At 39.2% G+C, this 9,503-nt stretch overlaps 1 protein-coding gene across 1 annotated transcript in view; it reads right to left on the bottom strand.

Moving 5' to 3' along the window:
• The window catches only part of MSH3 (mutS homolog 3), a 123,298-nt gene that overhangs the window by 45,655 nt on the left and 68,140 nt on the right, over nt 1-9,503 (bottom strand). Inside the window, exon 14 of the mRNA XM_009331783.1 lies at nt 2,207-2,394. Within this exon, the coding sequence (XP_009330058.1) occupies nt 2,207-2,394 (188 nt within the window). The remainder of the gene's footprint in view (nt 1-2,206; nt 2,395-9,503) is intronic.

Below are 9,503 nucleotides of genomic sequence, written 5' to 3'. Positions count from 1 at the left end.
TATCCTGGGCTGCATCAAAAGAAGCGTGGCCAGCAGGTCGAGGGAGGTGATTCTGCCCCTCTACTCTGCTCTGGTGAGGCCCCACCGGGAGTACTGTGTCCAGCTCTGGAACCCTCAGCCTAAGAAAGACACGGACCTGTTGGAGCAGGTCCAGAGGAGGGTCACAAAAATGATGAGAGGGATGGAACACCTCTCCTATGAAGAAAGGCTGAGAGAGTTGGGGTTGTTCAGCCTAGAGAAGAGAAGGCTTCAGGGAGACCTTACTGCAGCCTATCAGTACTTAAAGGGGGCTTATAAAGAAGATGGTGGCAAACTTTTTAGCAGGGCCTGTTGCAACAGGGCAAGGGGGAACGGCTTTAAACTAAAGGGGGGTAGAGTTAGACTAGATATAAGGAAGAAATTTTTTATGCTGAGGGTGGTGAAGCACTGGCACAGGTTGCCCAGAGAGGTGGTGGATGCCCCATCCCTGGAAACATTCCAGGTCAGGTTGGACGGGGCTCTGAGCAACCTGATCTACTTGAAGACGTCCCTGCCCACAGCAGGGAGGTTGGACTAGATGACCTTTAAAGGTCCCTTCCAACCCAAACTATTCTATGATATTTCTACCCTTCTCAACTTCTAAAGTTATACACCTTGCAGCTGTCTCTAATTCAAAAGCAAATAAAGTAAGTTTAGGCTTTAATTCTTAAATTTAATTTTAAATCTCAGCTGGAGAAAGATGAAAAAAGATTTTATAAATAAATTGGATGTTTATTTTTAGTCTGTTTTGAAAAGAAAAGATGAAGACTATGCCGCCCCAGTATAACTACACATTAAACTATACACCACATCTTTCAAAGAACCTCTAGGTATATCACAGTCAATTATATCGCATAATATTACACATGAGGAAATGTTCAAAGTTAAATGAAACTTGCTCATAGCAGGGAAGTTTAGGATGATGTGGATATAAAGCTGGATGATACTCATTTTGTGTTCAGAATGTCCTCTCAACATGTTGCATAAACAAAAATTATGCTGAAAGGAGACCAAAAACCTGTGAAGTCAAGTGCTCAGAAAGGTTGGCTGTGCAAGCCAGACAGACTGCCTCTGTGCCTAGCACCATGAGAGAACCTTTTTTTTTTTTTTTTTTTTTTAGAAGATTTTATACTGCTTTTTTTCTGAAAGATAGTTACTTTCACTGGCCACAAGGTATTCCTCCTAAATCCTGTCCCTTGAGAGGTTTTTACACATCCCTCCCCTACTGAACTCATTTCTTGCTTTACTATTCTGCACCTTAAGCCTCCCACCTTCTTCTTCCTGTGGTTAAAACTAGAATCTAGGGGTAACAATGAAGGGAGCAGTTCTTCAGAAGAAACAGTACCCAACAAATTATTTAAAGACACTCTCCCTTATAATGCATATTCATTCCAATTTAATACCTTCTTCTGTCTACCATTTTTTTCCTTGGACCAACGAAGGGCAGAATTAAGACAAAAAGGAGCAGACAGTCTCCATATTTTTAGCTCACCTCTCCAGACTGCAGGAAGGCAATTGCAGAGAAAAGCCTGATCACACCCAGAGCCTGAGGCAGGTGCTCATTTAGTCATTCTCTAGAAGGAGTCCATGATCAGGGCACTAACCCCAGAAATGCTCTGAGGGGGTACAAATCACACAGGCTACATGGCATCTTCAGAGCTATTAAACTTCATATTCTCTGTCATTAGTGAGCACGTAAAGCGATTTTTAAAAAAGGACAGGGGGCATTCAAAGCTTTGATGAATTTTCACAAGAATAGTAAAAGGCATATTCCTGACAGCAAAGCAGCCACTCTGCTAAAGGTCAAGTCTCTCTTCAAAAGGAATGCCTTCTCTATTTAAAAAAAAATAAATTAAGAAGTTCTTAAACAAATTAACATGAGCAAAACATATTTTGCTCTAAATTCATTCCCCAAAACAGCTGAAAAACTTTCAAAAAATTATTCAGCCTGAGACAGACACCCACTAGGCAAAATACTTGCTCGCCTAATTTAACTTTAAAAAAAGAATATAAGCTGTAGAAAACAGCAATCTCTGCTTTAACTATAAGCAACCTGTACATACATAAATATAAAACCAAAAATATAAAACTAAGGTGCATTAAAACAAGATGCATAATTCACATAACTGAATACATTTAGTCAGAAAGCCTATGAGGCACGGTAGATTTATCTATTTTCTCTACTTACTTGGCTGCTTCTTCATTAAGGATCTTTAAATAATGTTTTACTGGGGAGAGAAGTTCTGGGATTTCCAACAGTGCATTTTGTAATAGAGGAGTTTTCACATGAGAATGTATGACTGGAACAAGAGCTTGAATTTCCAAGTCCAGACGAGACAGGGTGCTGACTATCAAGAAAAACTCCTGGGTTGAGCACTGAGAAAGGAAGCAATGTCTAAATCAGTACAATGTATTATATTTTCATTAAATCCTACAGGGTTTTTTGCTTTTCAAAAATAAGACAAAATACAGTTAAAGTGTATGGACTGTAACAGAACTACATAATCTTATCACATTCACAAGATAAGCATATTAATTGTTTTAACCATTGTCATTAGGAATCAGTGGAGAGCTGATCTCTATTATTCCTGTTGCTGGATGGAGATGTGTAACACATATGCAGTAGACAAATAGCAGAAAAATGGGCTAATAATGTGCAAACAGCAAAAAAGCAGGTTGAGTAATTTTATGAGTACCACAACTTGTCTATATGGGCATCTACGTGTTGTTATCTGAATCCCCAGGCTGCTGTTTTGGCAAGAGACAGTTTGGAAAGGCAAGCTCAGGCTCAGAGAGGGAGAGTCTTGGAACAAGAACACGGAAAAGAAAAGAAAAAAAAAACACAGAAAGAGAAAACGAGCAGTCACTGCTTAAAGTGTTTGTAGCTATTGCCAGCTTCAGCCTCTGGCTGGTTACTCCCAGGTCTATGTGAAGACTAAGGAGAACACAGTAATAGGGTCTTTGTCTTTCCTCACTACAAAGATATGAAAGAGATTTTTCTACCTCTTTCAGGCAGCTAGCCAGGGTATCATCGAAAGGGAATCCCCCAGACTAGAGCCAACAGCACACAACGCTTTCAGAGCTTGCTTCATGATATCCACAGAGTACGAGCATGCTGGTTCCCTTAAAGCAGGTTCTCACCAAAAGCAGTGACTTGTAAAAGAGAAACTCTTCTCTCTTTCTTTTTTAACCATTAATATTACTTCTGATGCAGCTCAAATATTTTGCTGTTAGATTCTAGACACTCTTCAGCATCAGCACAGTTTGTTACCTTTAGCTCATTTTCAAGAATTAGTGGTCAGGATTTTTGTCGTGGTTTAACCTCAGCCGGCAACTGAGCACCACACAGCCACTCGCTCACTCTCCCCCACCTTGGTGGGATGGGGGAGAGAATTGGAAGAGTAAAAGTGAGAAAACTCATGGGTTGAGATAAGAACAGTTTATGGAAATAAAATAAAATAGTAATAATAATAACAATAGTAATAAAAGAATATACAAAGCAAGTGATGCACAGTGCAACTGCTCACCACCTGCCGACCGATGCCCAGCCAGTCCCCGAGCAGCGGCCCCCCCGGCCAGCTTCCCCCAGTTGATGTACTGAGCATGATGTCCCATGGTATGGAATGTCCCTTTGGGCAGTTGGGGTCAGCTGTCCTGGCTGCGCCCCCTCCCAGCTTCTCACTGGCAGGACATGAGAAGTTGAGAAGTCCTTGACTGGTGTAAGCACTACTTAGCAACAACTAAAACATCGGTGTGTTATCAACATTGTTCTCATCCAAAATCCAAAACACAGCACTGTACCAGCTACTAGGAAGGAAATTAACTCTATCCCTGCCAAAACCAGGACAGTATCCACCCCTGGTCCCTTTCCTGTAGTGCTCAGTTGCCACCTGAGGTTAAACCACAAAAATTTTGCAAGCAGTAAACAACTCTAACAAAACAATCCACCTCCTGCCATGCTCCTAATCCCCCCCCACTCAGTTGTCCCATTCAACTCTCAGTTACCTAAGGTACTCATACCCCACCTATAAATTAGGTAATACAGATTCTGAAATGGTCTTTACAGAAGTAAGTTTGCATTTGTGCTACACCGCATTTGCATACCAAATGGAAACCCAGCCCTATGAGACACTTAATGCCTTCAAACCCTGCTGAATTCAGTGGCACTCCAGGACATTTCCATTTCAGAAGGTTTGAAAAAAATTGTCCATAAATATTTATGCTGATATTTTTTCATATTTTACTGATCTGCAGAAACATTCCTTCTTCAGTCTTCTGAACTTCTCCCATCGGTCAACTGACAATACTGGAAAAAATAGGTTTTTTTCCTCACCTGAGGATGCAAGGAAAGGGGTAGGATATACTGAATGCTTCTACTGTAATATTCTTTGTATGCCACCTTTGTTGCATCCTTCCCTTCCTACATTTTTTCTCTCTCCTACCCAGGCAACATACAGTCTAGAATTTAATTTCTGGTCAGTATTTTGCGGTGATCAGCACAACACTGATTACAGAACATGTAGGCTTCAGTGAATCACTATTGCATAAAACACATCTACATTTTTATTTTGTCATGCCTTCTCTTTCAGTTTCTCCCCAGAGGTAAACTTTTGTTTCTCTTTCCTTCCCACACCCTTATGCAAGAATTAAGACAATTCTCTTATCTATTACACTGTAGTTGTTTCTCCCAACTAACTTCTGTACCCAACCACGAAAGCAAGTATTAACAAAAATGCTGGGTTGGAAAGGAACATTTTCTCTCCCTCCCCACATATGTAAACCCTAAAATAAGTTTGCTCCATAATGCCTACTAGCCCTTCAGAACATGAAGGCCATCTAAATGCAGCCTCCTGAAAACCATAAAAAATAAATTAAGGTACACTCCAGTTACAGCCTTAGCCCTCATTAAATACATGTCATTACTGTGACCAATGATGGAAGAGTAGTCTCCATGCTGTATAAACACAGAATAAAGATACATATGAACCCACAGTCTTGGCAATCTACCATGGACACTGGAAGTTGTAAGTGACTGACAACAATAAGGCTAGGAAAAAATTTGTAAGGTTAATTGCTGTGTTCACTGATTTGCTCTATCGTAAAGGCTATATTAAACAAAAATCAAAGAAAAAAATCATTCCTGGCCATTTAAAATGTAGTCAATCACATGAATAAGTAAATGTAACTGTGAATAAAATGTAACTGAAATGAAAAAGTAAAGTTATCACAAAGCCAGTATCTGTTAGATACTCTCCAACTAACCTGAAGCATGGTTGTGTGCTGAAGAACTGAAATTGTTATACCAAACAGGCAAGGTTGGTAGGTACTTGAATATGCAATTTAACCATGATATTTCGTGACATTCAGGAGGGCCAGAGAGATGACATTCTGAATGTTTCTGGGAAACCTAAGTTCACCTTTATTTCAGATCCATGGAAATTAGGGATATAAGAGACCCATTAGGTGGTTTCCCTGCAACTGCTCATTTTTTCTGCATGAGTTTTCTTTTTGTCTACTCTTGGACCCTTATATATTCCAAGAAACTATGTGCTTACTACTTCCTTTCAGAAACTAATCCATAAAGCAGTAAGTATCATCATGTAAAAGTTTTATGTGACAGCCTAAATTTCCCTTCCATTAAATTAATCCAAATATCTCTAGTTTTATTCTTTTGTATGATGCTAACTCAACTCCCTCTTTGCTGTTAACACCTTTCAAATATCTCCAGACCTTCTGTTCTCCTTTAATAATCAATTTAACCAAACTATAATCTTTTAATCTTTCTTCATAAACAATCCATTATTCAGCCTTATGAAAACTTTGGTTCTCCCCTGCACTTGCTGCAATTTATCAACATCTTTCTGATAATCTGGAACTTACTTATTCTATCTTGTAAAAGTTCTGACAACGAAATAAAACAAAATAATAAAGCAGTAAATCTGTCAATGGCATTTGAAGTCAAAGCACAAAGCAAAGGTCTGAAAGACTAAACAAATGATAAATCCAGGCTTGGACTCCAAGTCAAATACAGTATGACTGACTGCATCACCATCATCAACCTTGATGCAGATAAAGGATAAAATCCTGAAACACTTCCCTGGACTACAAAATGTACTCAAGGAGGCAAAGGCTGAAGCCCTGCCACGCGAAATTGCAAAGTAGGTCCCTGACAGACAGCATTAAGTAATTCATAGGAGAACAATGTCCAGAAAAGAAGAATGAGCTAATGTGGACAGTAAGAAATACATCAGTTGAACAGGTGGTGTTTGTTTGGCTTTTTTGTTAAATTGTTCTTTAAGAAAAGAAACCAAATAGGGACTTAATTAGTACACTACCTATATGTGGGTGAGAAAAGATTTTAAGAATACATAAGAACACCCGTCTAAGGTGTTCTTCAATAAGGGTGGTGAGGCTGGTGAAGGTGAGGCTTCAATAAGGGGAGAAAGCTAGATTTTAAGGCAGTGTCACCTATAAAAGAATCAGTGGGGAAAAAAAACCCACCAAACTTGGTCACGTACAAAAGACACCATAAACAACCCTGAAAGTTATCATGAGATTTCTCAAAGGATGCTTAATGAACATGCTGAAGCTTCTCAAGGCAGCTCCAATAGCCTACACACCATAATAGTCATCTAATGAGTTAAAACTTATTTAATTCTATTGTGAGCTGCAGTCTACAGCACCTTTGCAGATGGGAAATTCCGCATGCTTTACTGCAAACAACTTTATTAAACACAACATTCCCAAGAAAGAGGGTGAACATACCACTTTTGTGCTTAATCAGAGTATTACTGTTTCCCCTGGCTTGATTTTAGTAACACTGCAGGACTTTGCATCTAAAATTTAATGGCTCCACTGCAGAAATTATTTACTAAGTAAACACATAACTTGGAACAGATGCATAAAAATAACTCTGAAAAGCTGGGCTCCATTAAAGTGCGACTGATTCCATTTAAATCCTAAGTAACCTTACAAAAGATATGTAACTGTGTTATAAATTAGAAGCTTTTAAAATACAGTAAAAATGGTTTACATAAAGCAGGATTAATAATCTTGCATTCACAGAAGATTCTCACAAGCTTATTCAATGCTATTTTTGAAGTCTGATTTTGAAATGCTGTCAATGATAGCTACAGCTTTTCTGGCACTAGAAAAATAACCTCAGAGTTGACAGCGATACCAAACAATAGTTTCAACCAGCAGTTTATCAAACTGTACTGAAAATGGTATGGCTGCCACTGAGAAGAATGCATGAAAGATGCACAGCAGTATGCCAGGTCTAACACCCTTTCAACAACAACACTGAAAGCAATTTAGCCTTGTTTTCATCAGTGAAATTGCTTCCAACAGATCCAAAAGGGAGTCACAGAGACCGACAGCTGACAGCCATTGACCACTCCGAGTTAAAAGCATTTCAAATTAAAAAAATGGGAGTTGAAATACAGCATACATTTATCACTCCCCTCAAACTGTAATAACTACCTTTATGTTTTTAGTATAGTGAGCATACTATTTCTGGTTTAGGAAAAATGAGGTATTTCATTTTAAGGTTACTATGTCCCCTTGTTATGACACTATTTATATTAGTCAGCTTAACGGGGAACGATTTACTCAAAACAGCATTTAGTATTGCAAATCTAAAAATATCTACAATGTAAATTCTGTAAAAGATTAAAGTATAGTACATGCAAGATGTGCATACTGCTATCACAAAAGAAAAAATCTAAAAATATTAAGATATTTGTTAGCTGAAGTCAATAATATATTATGCTATGGGGAGAATTTATTTTAAACATTCTATACAAACAGTAACTAATTTCCTGAGCATATGTAACAGGTATTGATTTCATAAGACAAAAAAAAAATTTGGAAATGTAACATTTTTCTCCAAATATTCTGAAAAATCACACCGTCTTCAATTAAGTATCAAACGTACCTTGCAGGGAAGGGTACATTCTCAGCATCATTCTGGTTGACAAGCTTATGTGAAAGATTTTAAACACTTAGTACCAAGCTGAGCAGCATCTTTCTCCTCTAAGGAGTCTGAACATGACAGTGAAGTAGTGAAGTATTCACTGGAAAACTGAAAGGCAAATCCCACAAGGAGGCAGTAGGCAGCCAACCAGCAAATACCCCCCTGGTAGCAACTGCCTAATTTATTTTGCACAGGTGAGCAGCCTGGTAAGTGGGCAGCAAAGTTTTAGAGACTGATTCAGAACTGATCAGGTTTTCCGAACTGCAGCAACCTATGGTTGAAGTTAGGGGCAGAACAAACTGAAATGACATTTTACTACATGCCTTGGTAAGGTTTGATTATTGACCTCACTCCTTGTGTAGGAGTTCAGTGAAACAGCTTCACTTTAATGCGTTCTGTAAATTCAATGACCATTTGTTATGATGATTCCTGTCCACTTTGGTGACTGAGCTTTAGTCAAAAAATAATGTTTATTGAGCAAAGGGTACAAATAAGATAAACATTTATGGATCAAACCTGTATAAACATTTATCTTATGAAACACACCGCATGAAACCAGGCATGAAACCAGCAAGCAACATCAGGATGGCCCTGTAGGACACATTTCTGAAAGTACTGATGGCATGTTTACTCTGTACTGGTTTTTAGACCTACTCAAGTATAGGTCTCTGACTGCTCTCTTGCCATTCTGTGCACTCCAAGGCAAGGCTAAGCAGTCATCACTTTAACTGAGACAAACAAAGTAGGATCCTACCATTCATATTACCCACTGTCCTAAGATGAAGATCACAAAAGGAAATGCATATGGCCTGAACTTTTTTTTCTATTATTTGGTGGCTCTCTCCAGGGACTAGAGGTCATGGCTGAACTGGTTATGGAAAACATTGAGCCAATGTGTCTTCCAGCAAGATCTAATTCTGCGTCAGCTCCAGGCACTATTTAGATAAAACTCTTGACAATTCCCTGTCTCTCAGTTGCCTTTTGAAGTCAACTTCTGAATGCTACCAAGAAGTCTTCAAACAGTTAATCTCCAGCCATCCTTCTCTTGCCATAAAGAAGGGTGAGGCCATTCTTCTGTTGACAGCCTTTCTGCCTTGCAAGATGTCAGGTGCTGGAACTGCAGGAACTGAGTAGAACAACCAGTCCTTGTATTAATTCCACTCTCCATAGCAACAGTAACATTGCTCTTGTCTCCTTAACCATTCCCATAGTCCTCTTCCAGGCTGGGGCAAACTCAGAGCTGGTAATATGACCTCCAAGGTAATACCCAATTCCCAATACAAGAATGCCACTACAATTGCCAAGGAACATCTCCATCCTTTATTGGATGCGGAGGGGAACATTGTCACCGAGGATGAGGAAAAGGCTGAGGTACTTAATGCTGCCTTTGCCTCAGTCTTTTAGTCAGACCAGTTATCCTCAGGGTATTCAGCCCCCTGAGCTGGAAGACAGGGACGGCGAGCAGGATAAACCCCCCATAATCCAAGAGGAAGCAGTTAACAACCTGCTA

Source organism: Pygoscelis adeliae, unplaced genomic scaffold (genome assembly GCF_000699105.1).
Source record: "Pygoscelis adeliae isolate BGI_AS28 unplaced genomic scaffold, ASM69910v1 Scaffold19, whole genome shotgun sequence".
Lineage (NCBI taxonomy): Eukaryota > Metazoa > Chordata > Aves > Sphenisciformes > Spheniscidae > Pygoscelis > Pygoscelis adeliae.
Note: the sequence above shows the minus strand (reverse complement) of the source record. Positions and strands in the feature narration are given on the sequence as shown.